The sequence below is a fragment of the Saccopteryx leptura genome, chromosome 2 (genome assembly GCF_036850995.1).
Source record: "Saccopteryx leptura isolate mSacLep1 chromosome 2, mSacLep1_pri_phased_curated, whole genome shotgun sequence".
Classification (NCBI taxonomy): Eukaryota; Metazoa; Chordata; class Mammalia; order Chiroptera; family Emballonuridae; genus Saccopteryx; species Saccopteryx leptura.
Window position 1 is genome coordinate 81,089,555 of NC_089504.1, and position 26,718 is coordinate 81,116,272.

Here is a 26,718-nt window from a genome sequence, read left to right on the forward strand (position 1 = left end):
AGTATTTTGTATAAAATCCCAAATGTCACATCATTACCCCATAAATGTATTTTAATTTATACCATGTTAATATCTGGGAAGCAGTAAATTATTTTAGAGAACCAATGCACAAAATTTGAGTCTTTTTTTTTTTTTAAGTGAGAGGTGGGGAGATAGAGACACACTCCCCCGTGCACCCCGACTGGGATCCACCTGGCAACCCTGGTCTGGGGGCAATGCTCGAATCAACCAAACTATCAGTGCCTGGGGCAAACACTAGGACCAACCAAGCTATACTCAGTGCTGGGAGCCAACGCTGAAACCATTGGAGCCACTGGCTGTGAGAAGGGAAGAAAGAGAGAAGGGGGAGAGGAGAGGAGAGGGAAAAGAAGCAGATGGTCACTTCTCCTGTGTGCCCTGTCTGGGGATCAAACCCCAGACGTCCGCACGCTGCGCTGATGCTCTACCCACTGAGCAGAAACTTGCCAGGGCCTAATCTGAGTCATTTTTGAGGGGAGAAAATACAAGTAAAATACCTACAAAATATATCTATGCTGTTTTACTAGATTTTAATTAACTGAATGATATTTAAAGTGAGATTACTAATGTGGAGATTATAATTATTTAGATTAGACATTTATTAGTCCATAAAAATTTTAAAATGAAAGGTATCTGTTTTATTACAAATATACTATAAAGATTATTTTGTATCAACAAAATATTTATTCAAAAAATGTACTGAGCGCCTGACCAAGCGGTGGCGCAGTGGATAGAGTGTCGGACTGGGATGCGGAGGACCCAGGTTTGAGACCCCGAGGTTGCCAGCTTGAGCACGAGCTCATCTGGTTTGAGCAAAGCTCACCAGCTTGGACTCAAGGTCGCTGGCTCGAGCAAGGGGTTACTCAGTCTGCTGAAGGCCCATGGTCAAGGCACATATGAGAAAGCAATCAATGAACAACTAAAGTGTTGCAACAAAAAACTGATGATTGATGCTTCTCATCTCTCTCTGTTCCTGTCTGTTTGTTCCTATCTATCCCTCTTTCTGACTCTCTGTCTCTGAAGAAAAAGAAAAAGAAAAAATGTACTGAGCAATTTGAGTATTATTTTGGTGGAGCAAAAATATTTTTAAATTATAATATTGGAAAAATGTTACCTCATAAAGACGCTAATTTGAAGACTTTTTGAAGGCTTAGATTGGGTGCTGTAAAAATTTTAAAGATAAAGTCTTTAGATTTAAAACAATAACTTTTTATCATATTCTCATAGATTTATATTATTTGTAAATACATACAAATATATGACATTATATGAAATTATTTAAGAACAGTTAGAGAAAATATTGTAACATCAGGTGTTATTCAAGGTAGCGATTCTGTTTCCTAATGGTTCTGTTTCTGACTTTAATACCTACTTCTTCCGGACAGCAATCAGATCTAACTTGGAATTCTTGCCTTTAATCTTATTTTAGACTACCATTTCAAAATCTTTAAGTAGCATGTGATATAACTAAGAAGAAACTCAATTGCAAAGGCAGGAATTTGATTGCAATTTGATGTATTTCAGTAAATTGAAACTTTGTGAGATCATCAGAATTCATATTCACCTAAATTTGCTCAGCACTTTAATTATATTGTAGATATTAAAATTCTTGGGACACGATGCAGCAATGTGGACCATGCTGGTCATGGCTCATGTTACTGATGGTAAGGTGACCAACTTTTTTACAATGAAAAGGAGGACAAAAATAAATTGAAGAAAACAATATTGTAAATAAAAGAAACATTTTATTCATTGCAACAATAATACACTATAATATAAATACATAATAAAACATTTGTAATATTTTATATTTTAACTATGCTTACATGCCTATTAATTTTGAATAATAATTGTAAGAAAAAAGTACTCATTTAGATACAAATACATCACATCACACGCAATGGATTGACTCTGCATCGATCAAATACGGACATTTACAGATTAGTCTTCCAATTTCAAAAAGGAGGACATGTTGAAGGACACTTTTTGAAGGAGGACAGAACTTACAAAAGAAAGGACTGTCCTCCCTAAAGGAGGATGTTTGGTCACCTTACTGATGGTCCAGGGCAACACTAGGTTGGAAATCAGGAAATCCCTCATCTCACCTGAACTGCCCGGATGATTTGCCTATTTGGCAAGTTGCTTACCTACTCTGAAATTCAGTTTCTTAATTTCGCCAAAGGAAAAAAGTAGGGAAGGGAGATGATCTCAGGCTCACTATATTATTATGAAGGATTAGCTACTACAACAAAGAGACCCCAAAATTCAATAGTTCAAACAAAGTACATATTTCTTTCTTTCTCATGTAATAGTTGGAGTTCTGCTCTAAGCTATCATTTAGAGATCCAGGTTCCTTCCATCTTTTTTATTCAACAATGTCCTAGAGCAGCAATTTTTAACCTTTTTCAATGCATGGCACACATAAAGTAATTACTAAAATTGTGTGGCACACCAAAAAATACATTTTTTTTTGCCAGTCTGATAAAAAATAGGTTTAATTTTGATTCATTCACACTGGACAGCTACTGTTGTATTGGCTGTTGTCATTTTTTTATTTGACAGTCTAAGAGAAAAGAGGTCAGTTCTCCTGACTACTAAGTAGTCAGGTATTGCACGTTTTAAAAATTCTTGCAGCACACCAGTGTGCTTTTTGTGACAGATCAGTTGAAAACTGCTGTCCTAGAGGCATTGACTTCATGCACATGATTTTATCTGGGTTGTCGCCAAGACTTGGTTTTGGTTGGGAAGACAGAAAGCAGTTTGTAGCCTGGACGTAGCACATCACATCTGCTTCAATGCCGCCGGAAAGAACTTGATTACACACATGGTCTTACCTAGCCATACTTGAGTCTAGAAAATGTGATGAAGATGACCAGGCTACAGTTTTTATCAATATTGAAGAAGGAGAGCACGGATATTCAAGTTATTGGTCTCTGCCACATCTACGCAGTTCCTGCTTTCTCTGATTTATAGTATTGACCAAGTTGCATTGCCACCACACTTAGTTGCCTTTTGCATTGGCTTGATTTTGAAATTGATTTTAAAATTACTGATTTTAAAATAACATAAAAGTATTTTCTACTTTCAGCCTAACTTAACAATGACTTAGTGATCTCTTTGAGAATGCAATAATTAGAAATTACTATTTTCTTACACTTGCTCTTTAGTGTTAAAAAGTTTTCATTGTGCTTGCCCCATATCTTCCCATTTAAAAAAAATTTATTTATTTATTGATTGATTTTAGAGAGAGAAGTGTGAGAGAAGGGGGGGGGGGGTAGCAGGAAGCATCAACTTGCAGTAGTTGCTTCTCGTATGTGCTTTGGGTAAGCCTGGGGCTTCGAACTGGTGACCAGCATTTCAGGCTGACACGTTATCCACTGTGCCACCAGAGGTCAGGCCCTCTGCCCATTTTTAAATTAGATTGTTTGATGATATATCTTCCCATTTTTATGAATCATATAGTTAGGAGGGCTCTAATTGTCTTGTCTTGTTAATTTGGGGTATAGGTGACAATTGGATTTGGAAGCTTTTGAAACAAGAGCTCAGGCTAAGCTTGTTAGTATTAAATCCTAACAAGTGTGTCAGGATGTAACACAGGGTGATGAAAGAGCACCTGCCTGCTGGAGCCTGGAGAGGATGTGTGGGAACCCTGAGGGACTGAGAGGTGGTGGTTCAGAGAGTAAGCAGGCAGACCAATAAGGAGGATAGAAATATTCGACAGAGGGGCAAGGTGGGTGGGTGAAAAATATAGTTTTCTTTTATTAAGAAGTAGGACAAAGCCACACTAGAAGTGTCTGGAATATACCCCTGAGCCACAGTCTTGATAAACTTATAAAATCAGCTCAAATTTATTGGTGCCCATCAGCTTTTTCATAAGCCATTTTTAAAAAGTAGAAAAAAAATTTGTCAAAATATGTGTTTTAAATCCTCAGGCTTATGATTCTGCAGCTTAATTTGTGAGAGGAAGAAACTAAACAAACACATAACTAATAATTTGAATAGTTGATAAAGTGTTAGAAAAAAGTCCCAGATTTTGTGTCTCAAACATAGGGTTTTATTAATGTGAATGAAGTATATGTTTTTATCAGTCCGCTGATGACATTGCTCCCCTCCCTCCCTCCCTCCCTCCCTTCCTTTTTTCTTCCTTCCTTCCTTTTTTCCTTCCTTCCTTCCTTCGTTTCGAGAGACAGACATATGACAGGGAGAGAGGTGAGAAGCAACAACTTGTAGTTGTGACACTTTTGTTGTTCATTGATTGCTTTCTCATATATGACTTGACTGGGGGGCTCCAGCTGAGCCAGTGACCCCTTGCTCAAGTTGCAACCTTGGGCTTCAAGCCAGTGACATGGGGTCATGTCTATGATCCCATGCTCAAAATGGTGAGCCTGTGCTCAAGCTGATGACCTCAGGGTTTCAAAGCTGGGTCTTCAGTGTCCCAGTTCAATGCTTTACCCATGGCACCACCACCTGGTCAGGCTCTGTTGAGCTCTGATTGTGCTCTTCATTCGAAGTTTGACACTGAATACTTTTGTGTGATATATGGTTGTATATTTTTGTATCCTAGAGAAACTGTTGAGAAGGTTGAAAACCTAAAGTGCTTTATCTTGCTGCTTTTTTATTACTTCTAAAGATCAATCGATAGTTTTATTTTCTTGAAAATGTCCTTATGGGACTGAAATGCCTTGACAGCTAAGATGATTACTTAAGTTAAACAAATGCTTTGATTCATTTGGAACTTAAGATCTCCTTAAAAATTCTCTTTCTGATTTTGATTTAGACAGACAAAAAAGGCACAATGATAGGTTGCAGATAAATCTTTTTAAATCAAACAATATTTTTGTATCATGTGGTTTATGGAGCATATTATGACTAGTAAAGAATGCCATGGGAAGAAGAAACTCTGTTCTAATGTATAAAGTGCCCAAGGGAAGTTGAGATTAAAATAAAGTAGTATATGAACTATACTGCCAATGCTAAAGCAAGCATATGTACTCTTCTTTTTGACTTCCCTAGGAGAATATGGTGTTCTGATAGCTTAAAGGGCCCAATGGTTGTGATTAACCTTGAAATATAAGTCTCTAAGAGATGAAAGACACATTTGTAGCCCAAGGATAGCAAATCAAAAATGATATCAGATCATATTCCAGCTTGAGTAGTGGTTTTGAGAATCCTTCATGACTATTAGGGAAGATAGTTACTAAGATTTTAAAGTCTTAACATATTAAGTCTCTAAAGTGTCACATTAGAACAAGGGCTGTCTTTTGTAAGCTTAGATACTTACCTTTTATTTATTTATTTATTTATTTATTATTATTATTATTATTTTGTATTTTTCCGAAGCTGGAAACGGGGAGAGACAGTCAGACAGACTCCCGCATGCGCCCGATCGGGATCCACCCGGCACGCCCACCAGGGGCGATGCTCTGCCCACCAGGGGATGATGCTCTGCCCCTCCGGGGCGTTGCTCTGCCGCGACCAGAGCCACTCTAGCACCTGGGGCAGAGGCCAAGGAGCCATCCCCAGCGCCCGGGTCATCTTTGCTCCAATGGAGCCTTGGCTGCGGGAGGGGAAGAGAGAGACAGAGAGGAAGGAGGGGGTGGGGGTGGAGAAGCAAATGGGCGCTTCTCCTATGTGCCCTGGCCGGGAATCGAACCCAGGTCCCCCGCACGCCAGGCCGACGCTCTACCGCTGAGCCAACCGGCCAGGGCCAGATACTTACCTTTTATAGTTAGGTAAGTATGATAAAAACAGTACCCTTTTACTCCATTGGCCCACCTTCTGGAGACATTTTTCTGGATGGCTCGGCCTCTTCACTTCTATAATAATTTGTTGGCCTAACCAGCTGCTCCTCTGGTCTCCAAAGCATTTTGGAATTCCTCCATTCTCTTTTGTGTAGCTCTATCTCTGTGGACATTTGGGTAAGTCTACCCTGTGATACGTCGATGACCAGCTGCTCCTCTGCATGCTGTACAGTCCACTTCCTATTGAGTTAGGTCAGATCATCAGAAAACTCTGCACTTGGACCCCATTAGGTGAGGCTCATTGGCTGAATTACATGTTACATTATATTTATAACTTTATCCAGGGTTTGTTTAAAAAAAGAAGTAACAGTTTCCTATTGCTTATATAATTAAGAGTATTGCTTATTACACATCAATTTGTGTTCCATTTATAAAGGTTAATATGAGGAATTTCCTTCAGAGTTTAGGGGCATGAAAAAGTTTGTTTTCTTTGATAAAGGGTATTTTTCCAACTTTTAGATAATAAAAGATGTATAATTTGCCTTATTTATATATTTACCTGAGCCTAGAGGCACAGGGATAAATTTGAATGCCAATTGTTGCAATTGCATCAACAAATTTTATAAATCAATTTAAACAGTAGTAATTATGTAAACCAGGAATCAGCAAACTATGGCCTACCTGCCTTCTGTTTTTGTAAATAACATTTAAAAAATTTTTTAAAAATGTTATTTATTCGTTTTTTTTAGAGAGGAAAGAGAGAGAGAGAGAGAGAGAGAGAGAGAGAGAGAGAGAGGAGACAGAGAGAGAGAAGGGGGGAGGAGCTAGAAGCATCAACTCCCATATGTGCCTTGACCAGGCAAGCCCAGGGTTTCGAACCAGCGACCTCAACATTTCCAGGTCGACGCTTTATTCACTGCACCACCACAGGTCAAGCCTGTAAATAACATTTTATTGGAGCACAGCCATAATCTGTGGCTACTTTCATACTATAGTGGCAGACTTCAGCAGTTGCTATTGACCCTTCACAGAAAAAATATTAACAATCCTAATGCACTAGTCACATGAAGGCATGGGTCAGACCAAATGCAGTGAGGGAATTTAGAACCAGGTGATTGCTATTGGAGATGGCTATTTGGGAAAGTCTTAATGGAGATTGGCTATGAAAGGTATTTCATCTTTATTTTTTCAAACAGGCTTTTTATTTTTTTCGAGATAAAGAGAGGGGGGGCAACTCATTGTTCCTCCTAGTTGTGACCTTGATTGCTTTTCATATTTGCCCTAACCAGGCCTGGAACCGGTGCCCTCTGGATCCAGCAGGTGACCCTGGAGCTCTGGTGACCCCAGCACTTTGGGGCAGCGCTCTGTCCACTGTGCTATCAGCCAAGGCTTATCTTTAAATGGTGGGAACATAAAAGGGAATTTTTCTGTGAGAGAGAACAGCGTAAGTAAAATCTCTTAGGAATGAGCAGTTTTGGAGCATGAGGGACTATTGTGAAATTATTTTAGACAGATTGAAATTAAACAGTAGTGAAAATGTAGTTGAATAGGTGGGACTGTTGTTAGAGTGCTTAAAAACTAGGAATCAGAATTTGCGTCTAATATGACAGGCTCTTGAAAATTCAGTCTTAATTCTTCACAGGGAAATGATGTGATGGAAACAGCATTTTAGGACAATTGATCTGACAGAACTATATGGCATGAACTCAAGCAAGACTAAGCAGCCTCTGAAGTCAGCCTAGCCTGAAGAATGCAGTTGATGAGTATAGAAGTGGAGAAGAAAGTAGACTCCTACTTGCTGTAAAGAATGAAGTCGACTTTGGGACTGACTATATTTAGAGAATGGTGGGAGGAAAATTAGAGGAGAATGCGGGAAAGAATAACAGAAATGCATCTGATCAGTGGTGGTGCGGTGGATAGAGCATGTCTCAGGTTTGAATTCCTGAGGTTGCTGGCTTGAGCGTGGGCTCATCTGGCTTGACTGTGGGGTCGCTGGCTTAGCGTGGGGTTATGATATGATCCCATGGTCGCTGGCTTGAGCCCAAAGGTCTCTAGCTTGAGCCCAAGGTTGCCTTGTGCCCAAGGGGTCACTGGCTCGTCTGAGGCACCCCCACCCTGCCACCAAGTCAGTGCACATATGAGATGCAATCAGTATGCAACTAAAGTGCTGTGACTACAAGTTGATGCTACTTGTCTTTCTCCCTTCCTCTCTCTCTTTTTGCTAAAAAAACAAAACAAAAAACAACACAAAAAACTGAAATACAATGTTAATGAAAGAAAATAAGATTTGGATTTGACACCTCTAATTTCTGGTGTTTTAGAGCCTTATATAGAGAGTAATAAAGTGTTTGGAGATACGGACTAGAGGAAGACTGGGCGGGTTTGAATAAAGGAAGAGAGTACCAGACAGAGACTTGGGAGTGCCTTCAGGAAGGAGGATGAAGCTCAAGGAGCAGAGAGGACAGAGGAGTAGGAAGAGTGGGTAGAACAGTGTTCCCCAGTGTGTATTCCAGGAAAGGCTGGTTACAGGAATTTTTAGGAAAAAAAGGTGTCATGATCAAATAAGTCTAAGGAACGCTGGTTAAGCAAAGTTAATCATACTTCTTGCATTGGAACCTCTCATATTTTTTAATAATATGCACTATTATTTAGATCTGTCTTTCCAATTATAGATTCATTTATCCAGTTTTCTACCTGACATCTTCACTTGGCTATTTCTTAGGCCTCTAAAACTTAACCTGGTCCAAATGGAATTCCTGGTCTTCCCCCACAAAACTTGTTTCCTATCTCAGTTGATGGCAACTGCATATTTTCCTTTTGTAAAAAATGCCATGGTAAGTCATATATATATATATAAAATATTGTTTTGTTTAATGTGTAAAATGTCCTAAAGAAATGAGGTTAAAAATAAAGTTGCTCAGATCAAAAAAACCCAGAGTCATCCTGGACCCTTTTCTTCTCTCGTACTGCCGCCTAATTCTTTAGCAACCATGTTGGCACTACCTTCAACAATACCTGGGCCTGACCAGATGATGGCACAGTGTAGTGTTGAACTGGGACACGGAGGACCCAGGTTCGAAACCCTGAGGTTACTGGCTTGAGCGCGGGCTCATCTGGTTTGAGCAAAGCTCACCAGCTTGAACCCAAAGTCGCTGGCTTGAGCAAGAGGTCACTCACTCTGCTGTAGCCCCCCATGTCAAGGCACATATGAGAAAGGAATCAATGAACAACTAAGGTGCTGTAAAAAAGAACTGATGTGGCCCTGGCCAGTTGGCTCAGAGGTAGAGCGTTGGCCTGACGTGCAGGGGACCCGGGTTCGATTCCCGGCCAGGGCACACAGGAGAAGCGCCCATTTGCTTCTCCACCCCCCCCTTCCTCTCTGTCTCTCTCTTCCCCTCCTGCAGCCAAGGCTCCATTGGAGCAAAGATGGCCCGGGCGCTGGGGATGGCTCCTTGGCCTCTGCCCCAGGCGCTAGAGTGGCTCTGGTCGCGGCAGAGCGAGGCCCCGGGAGGGGCAGAGCATCGCCCCCTGGTGGGCAGAGCATCGCCCCTGGTGGGCGTGCCGGGTGGATCCCGATTGGGCGCATGTGGGAGTCTGTCTGACTGTCTCTCCCCGTTTCCAGCTTCAGAAAAATACAAAAAAAAAAAAAAAAAAAAAAAAAGAACTGATGTTTCTCATCTCTCTCCCTTCCTGTCTGTCTGTCCGTCCCTATCTGTCTCTGTCTTTCTCTCTATGTCTGTCACAAAAAACAAACAAACAAAAAACCCAATACCTGGAATCAGACCACTTTCACCTCAAGTGATTCTATTAAAATCTTACCACATTTTTTCCCTGTACTGTAGTAGTTTTCTATTTCACTCAGGATAAATGCATCAGTTCTTCCTGTAGCCTATAGGCCTTTTGCACTCTTTCTGGAACAGGTCTTAAGCACTTTATTAGCTCAGGGCTTTTGCATTCATTGTTTTCTGAGCCTGTGACATTTTCACACAAATATCAGTATGGCTAGCAACTCCTAACTGCCACCTTTTCTGGAAAAGACCACCATACTTAAAATAGAAAGTGTGATGATATGTTTGAAATTGTGCACCTGAAACTGTATAATTTTGTAAACCAGTGTCACCTCAATGAATTCAATAAAAGGAAAAATATAGAAAGTGTATCTTTTCCTCATGTCTCACCCCTCTCTCTATCTACTTTACTATCTTTCCTCCCCTTAACACTTATCACTTTTTAACATGTTCCATTTTATTTATTATTATTATTTTATCTACTGTCTACCTTTTCTTGCTAGACTGTAAAGTCTGTGAGTGTAGAGATTTTTATCTATTTTGTTCACTGAGGTAGCCTAAACTTTCAGAATAGTTTCTGGCACCCAGTAGGCATCTAGTAAGTGTTTGCTAAGTGAGTGAGTGAATCTTCAAGATTGCAATACATATCCTACAAAATCCATTTTTCCCCAAAATCCATTTTTCCCCGTGAGATCTCTCTCTCTTTTTTGTGACAGAGAGAGACACAGAGAGGGACAGATAGGGACAGACAGATAGGGAGAGAGATGAGAAGCATCAATTCTCGTTGTGGCACCTTAGTTGTTCATTGATTGCTTTCTCATATGTGCCTTAACTCGGGGCCTGAAGCCATGCAGTCACGCCTTGCTCAAGCCAGTGACCTTGGGTCCAAGCTGGTGAGCTGTGCTCAAACCAGATGAGCCTGCGGTCAAGCCAGCGACCTCAGGGTTTTGAACCTGGGTCCTCTTTGTCCCAGTCTGAAGCTTTATCCACTGTGCCACTGCCTGGTCAGGCCTGTGGCTATCTCTTTATTGTGGGTTTCACAGGGACACACTTTGGAAAATTGTTATAACGTCTAATGGAATTCAAAGAGAAGCAAATTTCAAGAAAGGTAAGATTAGTGCAGCTAGGAAATTGGAACTTTGACTTGTGTAAGATAAAGAGTAGATTTAGATAGGAACATCATTTACAGTCTTAGAACAAGTTTTAGCCTGACCTGTGGAGGCTCAGTGGATAAAGCATTGACCTGGAATGCTGAGGTTCCTGGCTCAAAACCCTGGGCTTGCCTGGTCAAGGCACATATGAGAAGCAACCACTACGAATTGGTGCTTCCTGCTCTCCCCCACTCCTCTCTCTAAAATCAATAAATAAAATCTTAAAAAAAAAGAACATGTCTTAGTGTTCTGAAATGTCAAATTCAAGGGAGTAATGTTGGACCTAGATATTGAAGAAGAAAGCTTGGATAAAATATTCACTCAGGGAGGTTAGCTTTGGAAGAAAGGGAAGAAAATAGTTAAAGCCGCAAGTTCACCACAAGGTAACTTCAATTTTGAGATCAGGAGAGCTTGTTTTGCAGTCTGTTATTTTTATAAGTAACCTAAAGTACTCCAGTTTTTTGAACGTTATATTGTAATAGGTGACCTAAAGCATCCATTTTTCAAAGTATTATAATTTATTAGGTCGGTGCTGCACGGGAATTGGATAAATTGGGATCCTTAGGAAATCCTCTTACTAGTTCTATGTGCCTTTGATTTATCACCTGCCCTCTTTCATCCTTTTGTGTGCTTTTTTTTTTTTTTTTTTTGAGACCCCAGTAGGAATAAGAGGTGTGATGTAAATACTAAAAGTTGGTGCTAATTGCTTGGTGGTTCCTTTTTTAGGAGACAAGCAATGTGTTTTGATGTGTGAATTTCTAGGTCATTTTTATACAACCTCAGAAAAGTTCACCTAGGCTTTACACTTGTCACTAGCAGTTGGATTAGTGCTAATGAAAGCTTTGATTCAAAGGGAAGCATAGTTTAAACAATTTTTTGAAAGTTTATTTCTCCCTTAGAAGTCTTGATCGATAAAAGAATTAATTTCTATTTCAAACATGTTGAATGTTTAAAGCCATGTTATTTGGGACTTTTGGATTTTCTGAAGGTGGTTCTATAGTGTGAATTCATCTGTTTCTGAATTAGCTGTAAGGGGAAAAACCAGGAGCTTTTGGGCATTTTAGATGATCAGTCATGGCATTTGAGGGCTGAACTGGTTAACAGTGAAGTGTATGCAAGGATTCCTTACACTGTAGAGCCCTGCGCTTTATTTCCATTGTTGACTTTGGAATGAGTTACTGTTCTTTCGTGTTATTTGAGGAATAACTGGTTTGAAGTCCTTTTCCGGACTAACAAATATTCTTTTGTTTAGGTAAGAAAATCTGCATACATACATGTAAGAAGCAAAAATGTCAGAGGATATCAGGAAAAGGTTTGAATTTCCAAATTCTCTTATCCAATCACAGGTAATTTTATTTATTTACTTATTTCTTTATTTAGGCCTCATGGTAACAAATGAACCTTTTTAGTAGATTGTTAATTGAACTTTATATTTTTAACATTATGTTTTATTCTATCTGTAGAGATTTAATTTTTTTTTTTTTTTTTGTATTTTTCTGAAGCTGGAAATGGGGAGAGACAGTCAGACAGACTCCCGCATGTGCCCCACCGGGATCCACCTGGCACGCCCACCAGGGGGCGACGCTCTGCCCACCAGGGGGTGATGCTCTGCCCCTCCGGGGCGTTGCTCTGTTGCGACCAGAGCCACTCTAGCGCCTGGGGCAGAGGCCAAGGAGCCATTCCCAGTGCCTGGGCCATCTTTGCTCCAATGGAGCCTTGCTGCGGGAGGGGAAAAGAGAGACAGAGAGGAAGGAGAAGGGGAGGGGTGGAGAAGCAGATGGGCGCTTCTCCTGTGTGCCCTGGCTGGGAATCGAACCTGGGACTTCTACACGCCAGTCCGACGCTCTACCACTGAGCCAACCGGCCAGGATCGAGATTTAATTTTATTAACTAATTTTTATGAGTTAATTTGAAAATTTATATTTGACAGGAAAGTAAATATTTGAAATTGACCAATCTCAGCTTCTATTTACATCATACTTATCATACTTTACTTTTCAGAAATAATAAAACCTTGATTAACCACTTGAATATGTATTTTTTGGTCTATAATTATTGGCAACAGAAATAAATGGTTATACATCTACAGAGTATGAGAGATTAATATTTTAAAAAGTATATTCTACCCTATCCAACTATTAAGAATAATAAATTTTAATAATAATGATTTTTAATAAGTAAGATCCTGGATTTAAAAACTTTGGTCTATATACTAACTCACACAGGAGATTATAATTTATTTAAGAGAGCTTTTTAATTATTAGGATTAAAACAAAGATGGCTTTCTGGTTAGCCTTCAGCTAACTAGAAGCATTGTGGTTAATCAAGGTATCATAATAGCTTTCTGTTTTGTTGTTGTTGTTTTGTATTTTTCTGAAGTGAGAAGCGGGGAGACAGAGAGACAGACTCCTGCATGCGCCTGACCAGGATTCACCTGGCATGCCCACTAGGGGGCGTTGCTCTGTTGCAACCAGAGCCATTCTAGCACCTGAGCGGAGGCCATGGAGCCATCCTCAGCACTGGAGCCAACTGTGCTCCAATGGAGCCTTGGCTGTGGGAGGGGAAGAGAGAGACAGAGAGAAAGGAGAGGAGGAAGGGTGGAGAAGCAGATGAGCGCTTCTCCTGTGTGTCCTGGCTGGGAATCGAACCCTGGACTTCCACAGGCTGGGCTGATGCTCTACCGCTGAGCCAACCTGCCAGGGCTGGGTTTTTGGTTTTTTTTATGGGAGTAAAAACTAAGGGAACAGCAGAAGCATGGCTGAAGACTTAACGACATACAGCATCTTGGATACTTTCAACAGTTGACTTCAGAGATGCTTGCTGTGGGAATTGACTTAGCTGGGTAGTGGGGAACCCTTCCATGAGGAGAAGAACACTCCTTATGCAAGATTCCCTTCTACCTGACTGGGTTGGAGTCATATCCTGTGCATCACAGGTCCTTACCATGAAGAAGAAAATGAAGGCTTGGAGGATACTATCCACAATTTTTACTTTTCTGTGCCTGGAGTCTCTTCATTAGCACAGCTAATCAAGAAATGCCTATATGCATTAGGGTTAAATTAAGTGAAAAGTGTATATGTATTGTAGAAAGAAGGTCTATTTAAACTGTTCTGTTATGGAAAACTAAAGTAACAATGTAGGCTGCTATATCATTGGATTTTTATACTTTAAAATCAATTTAGGCTATATTCTCTGATTTTTTTTTTTAAAGATTTTATTTATCCATTTTTATTGGGGGGAGAGAGAGAGAGGAAAGAGAGAGAGAGAACGGGGGGGGGGGAGGAGCAGGAAGCATCAACTCCCATATGTGCCTTGACCAGGCAAGCCCAGGGTTTTGAACCGGCAACCTCAGCACTCCAGGTCGACGCTTTATCCACTGCGCCACCACAGGTCAGGCCTATTCTCTGATTTTAACATCTATGAAATTGGGTTGCATCTAGTCATTGCTGGCAGTAGTCATTATATAGTTCATATTGCCTGTGCATATGTGAACTTGGCCGTGATATTCTAAATGAATATGAAAGAGCTCTGTCTTAATATAAAAGAAAAATTCTGAATCATATGAATCATTGTATAACATAGATTAATTGGCAGCATTTTTCTTTCTTAGTGGTACATAAAATAATGATGCATCTTGTAGTTGATGGCCAATTACATTCAGTGAATGTAATTTTGTAAACAGGAACCAAAACTATTTACTGGTCCTCAATTTTTGTTACTGTCTCTTGAACTAGGGGGTATGAGACAGTTTATTAATCTAAACTTAATATTCATAGAAGTGAATGACTTGTATTGCAAAACTGAGGCCATCAGGCCTTGAAGTCTTTAATCATATTTAAAGTGTGAAATACAGAAAGAGATGAAGGATTAGGTACTGTGTTTTAATTTGAGCTTTTCTGGAAACTTTGCAAGACTGACAAGTGTTCACACTTGTATCATACATTGGTCTCAAGTGCAGGATCAACAGTTGTTGCTGCTGCTGAGTATTTCCAACCTACACACAAAATAGCTGTCACTGTTGCCTCAGTTCCGAGACAGTGGGGTGGGTAGTGCTGAAGAACTAGGAGAATAAGGCTGAGGAGGTAGGAGGTAATGATATTTATGTATTTATGTAATCAACACCCCTGTATGAGTCTTAGCTTCAATTTTGGGCCTTTGGACCAAACAGGGATAAGGGAAATTTTTAGAGATTTATTAGACTAAAAGCTTGTTAATGGGCTAAAACCTATGAAAAAATGACAAAGAAATTAAATCATAGAGACTAGAGGAAGGAGAATAGTCTAACCAGGGGAGACCTATTGGTTCAGATCTGTGTGGGCTATAGTCAAAGATGGTGGTGCAATTTCTCCCTCTTCATTAAGGACATGACAAAGCATGATGGAGTTCATTTAGATGCAAAGATGACTTTAAAAGCTGTGAAATTTCTTACTTGTTTTACGGTTTCATGGATTAAGCAGTATCAAGGTATCTTCTAATATTAAATGACAGCAATTTGAACTGAAAATTGAGCAATTTTCTTAACATTTATAAGGTATAGTTTGCTTATTGAGATAAAAATACTTACTTTGAGAGTTATTATAAAGATAAAAAATTATATATATGGCCTGACCAGACGGTGGCGCAGTGGATAGAGTGTCAGACTGGGATGCGGAAGACCCAGGTTCGAGACCCCGAGGTTGCCAGCTTGAGCGTGGGCTCATCTGGTTTGAGCAAAAAAATTCACCAGCTTGGATCCAAGGTCGCTGGCTCCAGCAAGGGGTTACTCGGTCTGCTGAAGGCCTGCGGTCAAGGCACATATGAGAAAGCAATCAATGAACAACTAAGGTGTCGCAATGCGCAACGAAAAACTAATGATTGATGCTTCTCATCTCTCCGTTCTTGTCTGTCTGTCCCTGTCTATCCCTCACTCTGACTCTTTCTCTGTCTCTGTAAACAAACAAACAAACAAAAATTATGTATGTGGACTTTCTTCTATATAGCCCATACTCAGTGAGTTGGAATTTTATTACCAATTGATTGTCATACTCATATCAACTAGTATTCATATTAGTTACCTTCAAGTGCACTATTTGGAGAAAACTTCTGAGGAAATGTATTCATTATTTATTTATTTATTTTTAGGCTGTGGGTCATCTTATTGCTGCAGTCCTGAAGGAAAATGGTTGTCCAGAAAAGATCCATCAGTCCACACACCAGGTCTGTGTAACTCTGTGCTGCAGGTCTGGTCAGGTGTGGCTGCCAGCTGGCCCACACACGCACTTCTGTTTCCCTCCCTGCTCAGGTTGCTGCAGAAGGAATTGGGAACTGTGAGCAGTTAGTTTACTGTCTTTTATTTATTTGTTTGCATGTTTTTCTTCCAAATAATTTAAAAAATTAAAATTTATGACAATAGACTTCAAGAGTAAGATATGGAAGAGATATGGAGGGGATAAAGGGAGCATTTTTAGGATTATTAATGAAACATAATGGGTGGACTGATAGTGGGCATGCTTTAGAGAAGGTTGATAGGGAACAGTTTTATTTACTAGAGAAAGTAAACCTAGTGGCTGTATTTGGCTGTAGGAGATTTTTCAGGCTGTAGATGACCCCATGTGTGAAAAAGTCCTGCATTGACATTTGGAATTGGAGGAATAGTTTTTGTACCTTCAATAAGGCAGGTGAATGCTAAGTTTGAAGCAATGCCAGCTTACTGAGATCTGTATCACTTGGGCTTTGGTTCACCAGAGTTGTGTATTTTGACAAGCTGGTTAGAAATTCTACTTAAGTAGGTGCTCTAAGTAAACTCTATAGAGAATACAGATGACGGCAATGAGGTTTAATTTTTCCACAGAAGAACAAATTGATTTCCTTACATTTGACCACATTTCTTTATCGCTTCTGCTGACACACTGAAAGAAGTGTAGGGGTATAGTCACTAATTGGCATTTAGCTGGTGTTTTTATGTAGTCACATAAATTTGGTTTTCTGAGAACCCTGATTTTAATTCCACCTATAATCATATTATGTACTCTGACAAGATCTAGTGGTTTTACTTAAACTGTCAGGATTTATTGAATGTCAACTCCTATAACCAAATATTTCCTCTTTCATTGATAACTGAATGCTTACTTCTATGAGAACACAGTATTACCTGAAGGGACAGCTATTTATTTATTTATTTTATTTCTCTGGCTTAGTAATAGAGTAATGACATTTAGAACGCTTTGACATTATTTATACAAGTGAATAAAATTTCCTTCTGAATAGAAGTAATGGAATATAAATGTTACTTTCCTACAGTGACTTTTAACTGTATTTTTCTGTTATAGTGGGAGCCTATAATTTAAAAAACCCTTAGAGCCAGCAATAGTAGGAAAATAGACACAATAAGATGTTGATTTTGTTCTTTTAGTTATTCTTTGGGAGCTGGGAATTTTTATTTTTTTTCTCCGAATTATATATTTTCTCAATAAATTATTGGGGGATAGAAGGGAAGGAAAAATAGTTCCGTTATGTGTTCTTTTTTTTTTTTTTTTGTATTTTTCTGAAGCTGGAAACGGGGAGAGACAGTCAGACAGATTCCCGCATGCGCCCGACCGGGATCCACCCGGCACGCCCACCAGGGGCGATGCTCTGCCCACCAGGGGGCGACGCTCTGCCCCTCCGAGGCGTCGCTCTGCCGCGACCAGAGCCACTCTAGCGCCTGGGGCAGAGGCCAAGGAGCCATCCCCAGCGCCTGGGCCATCTCTGCTCCAGTGGAGCCCTGGCTGCGGGAGGGGAAGAGAGAGACAGAGAGGGAGGAGGGGGTGGGGGTGGAGAAGCAAATGGGTGCTTCTCCTATGTGCCCTGGCCGGGAATCGAACCCGGGTCCCCCACACGCCAGGCCGACGCTCCACCGCTGAGCCAACCGGCCAGGGCCCATTATGTGTTCTTAAAAAAGCCCAACCCTGGCTGGATATTTCAGTTGGTTGGAGTGTCATCCTGTTGCACAAAGGTTGTGGGTTCAATCCCTGGTCAGGGCACATGCAGGAACAGATTGATGTGTCTGTCTCTCTCTCTCTTTCTCCCCTCCCCCTTTCCCCTCTCTCTAAATTCAATAAATAAAAATTTTTTGAAAGCCCCAAACCAAAAAAATCTTCAAACTGTAAATGTAAGTAGATTTAACCCTTACTACATTTAAATATGGGTTTATCATTAATAGCGAACTTTTCTTTTTGGTGAGGGAAATCATGGGTTCCTGAGAAAGTTATGAAAGCACCTCTGCTTTTACAGGATTATTCAAAATGAAGAACTTATATGCCCTTCCAGTGCTTTTCTATGAAAGATGACGGATTCATGGTGTGAGGGGTGAAAAAAGTCACCATCTCTTTCTCAGGAAAAGTAGTTATTATAGGCCTTTATTGGTAGCCATGGAACCAGTAGCTTGCTGATAGCCTGTCACTACTTCTCTCTTTTTCCTTGGGGCCCACAGGGGCAGGGACATTGTATGTTTGTGGGGGAGGTATGTGTGGGTGATAGAGATAAGTGGTAGGAGAGCAGAAACATTTTCTGAAAATGGTATTGCCATTGAGGGTTTGAAGCATAGGTATGATATGGAGTTCAACTTAGACTAGCTGATCTGCAGATAATGTTGGCATCTGGTTAAAGAGCTTGGGTTAGCACTGTGCTAGAGCCAAGTCTTAGTTTCGATCCCCTATTCTGTTGTGTTGCTTGAGGTCAAGGTCAGGCCATATCAGCTGGCAGCCAGGCTTATTTTGCAGCAAATACACCAGATGACAGAGAGTTGCTATATCAGAACACATCTATTACCTCTCTTGGAAAGCCAACTTAAGTTTATTCTACAAATGCTGTGACAAGGGCATCACCTTTGTATGGGAGAGCTAGCTTACTGTGAACGAATTATGTGACTGGGGGTGTGTCTGCATTTGCTGCTCGTTCAAAGTGTCTTTTAACCACTGGTTCTGTTTCAGACCCCTGCTCTGAGCCTGCTATGGGAGAAGTGCTGCAGTGAGAACGTAGTGGTCCGGACAGCCTGCTGTGAGGGGCTGGTGGCTCTGGTTGCTCAGGATCAGGCAGAGTTCAGCTATGTTCTCAATGGGATACTCAACCTGATTCCATCTTCCAGGTACTCTTCATGTTTGATCTGTTGACAATTTAAGTTTTTAGGAAAAAAATCATTATTTTTCATTAAGGGTCAACTTTTTCCCTACTTTTTTTTTTTTAAATTGGACTTATCAGAGTGACATTAGTCAACAAAACCATAACATTGCCATTTGTTTTTCTTTCTCTTAAAATGTCTTGAGGTTTATATTTCATATGTGATGAGAACATGCTAGATTAAACTATACTTTTGGAATTTGTGGGCATGTGCTGTAATAAAGGTTTAGGGCTCTGCTTAAATGGTCCTTGTCCCTTTTTTTATAATGAAGAAAATGGCTAAGTGGTTTAGAATTCACAATTGCTGTGCAGATTCCTGACTTACTTTATGAAAGAAGGTTACCCATATGCAATATTTTTACAATGGTAAAATTTATACACTATTTAAAATACTTGGGCATAGTATATGTATTAGAAAATAATAGCGCCTGACCAGGTGGTGGCACAATGGATAGAGTGTCAACCTGGGATGCTGAAGACTCAGGTTTTTTGAAACACTGAGGTTTGAAACAGTGAGGTCACCAGCTTGAGTGAGGGCCCACTGGCTTGAGTGCAGGGTCACCGGCCTGAGCGTGGAATCATAGGCATGACCCATGGTTTCTGGCTTGAGCCCATAGGTTACTGTTGTGAAGCCCAAGGTCTCTGGCTTGAGCAAGGGGTCACTGGCTCAGCTGGAGCCCCCTGGTCAAGGCATGTATGAGAAATCAATCAATGAACAACTAAAGTGCTGCAACTATGGGTTGATGCTTCTCATCTCTCTCCCTTCCTGCCTATCTGTCTGTCCCTGTCTCTCTCTGTCTTTGTAAAAAAAAAAATTTCCATGGCTAAAAAATGTTTTCCAGGAAGACCAAGGCACAAATATTACACAGACTTAAGTATAGCATATTTTGAATAATTAATGGACAATATAAAAGTATAACTTGGAGATTATTTCTTAACATACATAAAGTGCTTTCTAATTTTTCTAGCTATATTATATTCTATTGTATGAATGTGCCATAATTTACCAATTTCCTATTGTTTTCAATTATTTGCAAGTATAGGCAATGCTTCAATGAGTAACATAATCTTACATATATAGGTGCCCATTAGTTTTCAGAGGTCTTTGGAAATATGGCTGATATAGAAGAAAACCTTGAATGTATACTATAGTATGCTAATATAGAAATTTTAATGAATGAAGTGTCCTGGATAAAATTTTTTTTTTAATTAAAAACTTTTTTTTTTATGTAATAGGAAGGGAGTTAGACTCTTACAAGCACCCTGACTGGGGGCTACCTAGCAACCCTCATCTTGGGCTGATGCTCAAATCAACAGATATTTTTAGAGCCTGAGGTTGACCCTGGGATCCACAAGCTACCGTCAGTGCCCAGTGGAGCTCAACCAATCAAGCCAGTGGCTAAGGGAGCAGAGGGAGAGAAAGGAGAGAGGGAGGGAGAGAGAAACAGATGATCACTTCTCCTGTGTGCCCTGACAAGATTGAACCCAGGATGTCTGCATGCCAGATGGATGCGCTGTCCACTGAGCAAACCAGCTAGGGCCTGGAGAAAAATTTCTTTTACAAACGTTTCTTATCTGAGAATGTTCATGTTGTCTAAACTGTTAGCCACAGGGAGATGGTAACAGAATAGACCCTGAAGCTAACCAGTTTAATTTCTGAGCCAATTTGACCATGTAATGTGTTATATAAGTGCCGAGTTTTTCTTATTGTTGCAATAGAAGTAGTAAATATGTGTGAAGAATTTTCTTCATTTGGTTTATTTGAAGTAGCAGAGCTGTGTGGTTTGTAGAGATTACAAAGAATATGTGTATTATCTTTTTTTTTAAAGCAAAATGAGAATTAAATTTAAGAAATTAAACAATTTAATGAGAAACAGGAGATCCAAATAACTTCTTCCTCCAAATGTTGCTCAGAGAATCTTTTGAGGCAGAAAACCATCTTTATTTTTGGGATCTAAAAGTAGGAATGACTTTGTCACTTGCTATGCCTCTTGGCTGAGATATTTTGGACCTTCAGTTTCCATTATTCAAATTTCTACATGTCTCTGAAAGTCTAATCTTAAAATATAGGTCTTTCGGAATCTAGAGGCATCTTCGGAACAGAGCCTTTCTGTTTTGATGTAGAAAATAATTCCAGAATTATTTTTTCATTTTGCCTACCTACAAGCCTAACATCCTTCGGGAATATGGAGAGAAAATGAGAGAGCACATGTGGGGGTGGGGGGTGGGAGAGAGAGAGCGGTGGTGGGAAGCAGCCTTCTGTGGAATATATATTTAGAGAATGTAGCAGTTTCGGGATCTTTCTGAGGATGGTAGTAAATGTTGAAAGCTGCAAGGACAGATGGAAGGAAAACTTGGTGAGATCATCCTAACTTTATAACCTGCCCCTTAGCCCTTTGCGAGTCTAGTCTGTAAATTTCTCTTGGAACATGTATGGAAGTCACCCCTGCCCCCACCACCGCCTCAAATCTAACCCACATTGTATAGTCTAACTTTAAAAAAGACTTGACATTTGCAGTGCTCTGGTTGTCTGAACTTCAGGGCGTGGCTGGGAAAGTGTCTGGCTCTGTTTGAGAGACTGGTCCCATCAAAGGAATAGTTTGATGTCCAAGAGTGTTCTTGGTTCAAAGCTGAGGTAACATGAAACAACTGTAAACTAGTTTTTATAGCTTCTGTAAACAAAGAAATGGATTTAAGAGGTCAAAAATGTTCTTTTAATCAGTAAGGAAATTTTGGGGAAAAATTCCTGGGAGGGGGATGAAGGAAAGAAGGGGAACACAAAGGCAATACAGTAAGGAAATCATTATCACCAGTTAAATGTGAATTTTGAAATTAAACAAAAGTGAAATTAAAGTGAATGACACAAAGTAGCATGTAGTTTTCTTTTCCTGCTTGTTTTAAGTTTAGCTAGTTTTTTGTTTTTATAACCAAACAAAATCCTAAGATAAAGATTCCCAAAGCAAGGAATTTACTCATTTTTTCTTAGATTTCTCGCCCCCTTAACTATGTTACGGTCTAGAAGGCTGATGCAGCCATTGTTATAGTTGCTTAGTAACGGGACTGTGAATAAAAACGATACTGTCCTGTGGAACCAGGTATTCAGTTTTCGATATTGAGATGTCATGACAGCCTGTAATTTCAGTTTAACTGCTTCTCCAACCTCCCTACCCCTTCTTTTAAAAATGTGTTTGGTGAATCGGTTATGCTCTAGATAAACTAGGCTACACTTGATTTGTGTGCCTTTTGTGCTTTCACACAGGAAAGAGACCAGCAATTTATGTATTTGGGAAAATAAATTGTAATAAGGTGTGAGAGATTAATGTCTATTTTCTGAGGTACCTAAAGTCTACTTTTTAATGAAATTCTGCACAGGGTATTTATTAAAAATGCCCATAGTGGGTCATTTTTAATGACCTGATTAAAGCTGTTGGATTCAGTGAGTTCTTGATCATGGATTGATGAAGGTTCAATTTGGTTAAAAAATGATTCGGAGAACTATTTGGAATTAAGATTTAGAGTAATTTAATGAGAAAATTCTTGTCTCTCAGGGTCTTCTCTTGTATTGATGACCCTGTTACTTGGGACACCTGATGACTTTGTTATCATGTAGGAAATGGCTAGCAACTAAGGAGGAATTGTGTTTATATCTTGTATTCTTGAGGCTTTTCTGTATTATTTAGCTTCCTTCTCTTTATTTTATTTGGAAGGAGAAGAACCAAGGAAGAATACTTTTATGAGGTTTTCTCCAAGGTGTCTTCTAAGAAAGAAAGTTAGTGTGCTTTGATCTATAGCTAGGGGTGTCAGAGCATTGTTCATGAACTAAGATAGTTTCAGGGCTTAAATCTACATTGGTATCATTCTCACTTAACTCTTACCTTCGAGTGGCAGACTTCCTAGAGCGTGTCTATTTTTCTCTTTTCTTTTAAATATTCCTTTAAGTTGTTTAGTTTGTTTCCAGATGTTCTCTTTTCCTTTTATCCAATCCTTTCTCTTTCACTAAAATCCCAGAATCTCTCTTAAATTGCAGCTCATAACCAGGAAAGTAATTCCAGCCACTTTTCTTGTCTAGGACATTCTGCCCTATTTCTCTAAGTTAGTTGATCTGGTTGAAGGCTTTGTTTGTCCCTGAAATCTTCCAGTCACATGTTTATGCTAAGACGTTTCTAGGTGATTTAAGGAAATTAACCACTCAACATGTGATTTTTATAATGAAAAATGCTTCAGAAGAGATCAGGCTGTTTTCTGATACTATGAGACAAATGAGGACACAGAACTTGCCATGCACAGCTCAGTAGCATTACCGCTCTGAAATGCTTTTTAAAGAAGCATTATTTTCTGTCATTTATTCAAGCATGGGCTCCTCAGAACTGATTTTTTGTTCTTTTTTTTTGTTTATTGTTTTCTTATTTCTTCCCTCTCTTTCTGATTCTCTTCTCATCTAATTCTTCTAATAAGTTTAGAAAATGATTTGATCATTAATCTAGTATTTATCATTCTTTAATTTGCTGGTGACTTACTCTGCTTAAGGCTGACCAGTTTGTTCCCTTGACACCTAAGGATGCCCCATTTTGGGATGTGTGTGTCTTCTCATCAACCTTCTTTTTTTTTTTTTTAAATTTTATTTATTCATTTTAGAGAGGAGAGAGAAAGGGGGAGAGAGAGACAGAGAGAAGGTGGGGAGGAACTGGAAGCATCAACTCCCATATGTGCCTTGACCAAGCAAGCTCAGGGTTTCGAACCAGCGACCTCAGCATTTCCAGGTCGATGCTTTATCCACTGTGCCACCACAGGTCAGACGTCTTCAACCTTCTTATTTTCATCCCTGGCCAAAAATTAGTATGGGTACTTCCTGTACCTCACATTTGGAATGTCTTGAGGCAAAGAACTGGGAATCATTTGTCGTCTTTTCAAAAGGAGACTGAAATACATGAGCAGTGCTTAATGTTGTTGACAAATGAACCCCAAACAAAGGAAACCTGATGCACATTATTTGTATGCACAGTAGCAATTGTGCTATATTTATCTAGAGAAGAGCACTTTTCCTGGGTGGTTTTAATTAGCATAGTTTGTATAGCCTGACCAAAAATTATTTTCTTTTCTGTTTTATTTTTATATTTTTGAAATACTCAACATTATTATTGACACACACACTCCCTCTTATGAATATCTGGGTGTTGGCTTTTATGCCCACTGAAAATTGAGGTTTGTGTTGTCTTTTGCCACTGGGTTTATGGCCCTGGTCTGACATTTCCTTCGCTCTTTCTCAGACGGTTCTTGAGGCAGTCCAGCTCTCCTTGGCGCCCACCCCAGGAAGGACTGCTTGCCCTGATCTTTCCTGAAGGGCTTTTGGCAGCAGGTTTCTGAGTGTGTTAGGACTCATTGGGTGACAATGTACAGAAACTACTTGAATGAGTTTGAGCATAAAAGGGCGATTTTTACTTCTTTTGATAAAGGGGTGTCCCATAAGACCCAAGAACAGGGATGCACCTGGGCCTTAGAAACAAATTGGATACAGGCAGTGTCTCTTCTCTATTGCAGCTGACTTTCTTTGCACAGGCCACCGCCTGCTCCTGGATTAACATCTCTTATGTGTAGAAGACAGCCAGACTGAGGTTGGAATTTCTTGGTCACAATTAAAGATTTCCAAGGCTAGAACCCAGCATGTATGAGAGCCAGTCAGCTCTGCCAGGGGCTGTGTGTTAGTTTCCTAGAGTTGCTGTGACAGATGACCACAAACCTGGTGCCTTAAACAACAGAAAATGATTATTTCACAATTCTGGAGGCTGGGAGTCCACAATCGAGATGTTAGCAGGATCAGTTGTCTGGCTGTATGAATCTGTTCTACTAGCTCTCCTCGGTCTGATGGCTGCCAGCAACCTGTGGTGCCCCTTGGCTTGTGGCCGCGTATCTCTAACCTCCTGACTCTCTTTTCATGATGTTCTTCTCTGTGTGTCTTTGCATCTCAAATTTCTTTCCTTTCTCTTATGAGAATACCAATTATTGGATTTAAGGCTTACCCAGAGTGATCTCACCATGAGATCCTTAACTTAATTATATCTGCAAAGACCCTGTTTCCAAATGAAGTCATAGTCACAGGTACCAGGGGTTAGGGCCAATATGTATAATTTTGGGGACATAATTTAACTCTCTATAGGCTATATTTTTCTTGTGTGAACATATGTGTGCTAGGCTTCCTTATATAGTAATTATATAAATAGGGAAGGAGAGGTAATTCCCAAAACAGAGAGGAGACTGGGAAACTATTCTCGAAGAGTCTTCTGCACTGGGACTGAACTTGGGGGAAAGCCAGGACTTTGGACATAGGTATCTCTCAGCCTCTCAGTTCAGCGCAAGCTTTGAAACATAATGGTGCTTAAGTATGAGTGACTAATACTAAATCAGTGTTGTTCTGACAGGGAGAGAGGGAGGAGAGATTGAGTGTATGGAGATTTATTGTCAAAGATAATATACTAGTTTTACTGTGATGGCAAGATGTCACCATGTTTTTTATCATCGTTGTCGTCGTCGTCATCATCATCATCATCATCATCATCATACTCATATTTTGGAATCTTTTTTTTGAAACTAAATTATCTCTCCAAGCAGCAATAATGTTAGAAACAGCCATTGCCTTGGTGGCCAGGACAAGGGAGATAAAGGAAGGTAATAATACCTTGGAGAATGATATATAAAAAAACAACAAAAATCAAGAACATTTTGATGTATAGATGGTGTTACATTGGGCTGTACACCTGAAACCTGTGTGGTTTGGCGAACCATATCATCTCAATAAATTAAAAAAAAGAAAATTTTGGAAAAAATTGATATTACAAAGAGGAATTTTTCCTATGATTTTTAAAAATCTTTATGGAGATTTTCAAAAGTAAGTAGACTAGTGTTATGAACCCTCCTGTTTCTGTCACTTAGCCCAACAAGTCCTGCTCCCTCCATAACCCCATCCACTTCCATCCTGCCCATATTCCTTTAGAGAAAATCCTAGACATTATCTGATTTCTTCTATAGATATTTAAATACATAGCTCTTTAAAATAATACGTAATAGTAATGATATTGTTATACTTAGATATACGTGTGTGTTCTTAATTTTTTAATATCTAGTCACTCTTCAGGTTTCTAGTTCATAATATTTTTTTATAATTTGTTTAAATGACCATCTGAATAAGAATTAGTTGTTGCCTGACCAGATGGTGGGCACAGTAGATAGAGCATCGGACTGGGATGCAGAGGACCCAGGTTTGAAACCTCGAGGTCACTGGCTTGAGCACGGGCTTGCTGGCTTGAGTGTGGGATCATAGACATGACTCCATGGTTGCTGGCTTGAAGCCCAAGATCGCTGGCTTGAGCAAGGGGTCACTAGCTCTGCTGTAGCTCCCCCCACCATCAAGGCACATATGAGAAAGCATTCAAAGAACAACTAAGGAGCTGCAATGAAGCATTGATCCTTCTCATCTCTCTCCCTTCCTGTCCTCTGTTTCTCTCTCTATTTCTGTCACAAAAAGAAAAAAAAAAAAGAATTGATTATTATATTGTTTACATCTTTTTTTTAAGTTTATTTTTTATTGATTTTAGATAGAGAGGAATAGGGTGGGAGCATCAGCTTTGCTGTACTATTTATTTATTGGTTGATTCTTGTATATGCCTTGATCAGGGATTGAACCCTTATCCTTGGCATATTGAAAGGACATTCTAACCTAGTGTTTTTCAACCACCAGTTCACTGATCCACCAGAAATTTTGTGCTGGTTTGCGAATGAGTTAAACACCCTGATGTATGAAGATTATAGACCCAATGATCATAGTTGAATTTGCTCATGCTCCCAGTGATATCTGTCTTAGTGGTCCTTGAAATAATTCTCCTATTTTCA

The 26,718-nt window shown here is 39.8% G+C and overlaps 1 protein-coding gene across 3 annotated transcripts in view; it reads left to right on the forward strand.

Annotated features, from left to right (window-relative positions):
• Positions 1-26,718, forward strand: part of FOCAD (focadhesin) — a 342,443-nt gene that overhangs the window by 35,761 nt on the left and 279,964 nt on the right. For all 3 annotated transcript variants that reach the window (XM_066368255.1, XM_066368257.1, XM_066368256.1), the window contains exons 2-4: positions 11,951-12,044; positions 15,820-15,894; positions 18,648-18,802. In XM_066368255.1, coding sequence (XP_066224352.1) covers positions 11,988-12,044; positions 15,820-15,894; positions 18,648-18,802 — 287 coding nt within the window. In that variant the 5' untranslated portion in view covers positions 11,951-11,987. The remainder of the gene's footprint in view (positions 1-11,950; positions 12,045-15,819; positions 15,895-18,647; positions 18,803-26,718) is intronic.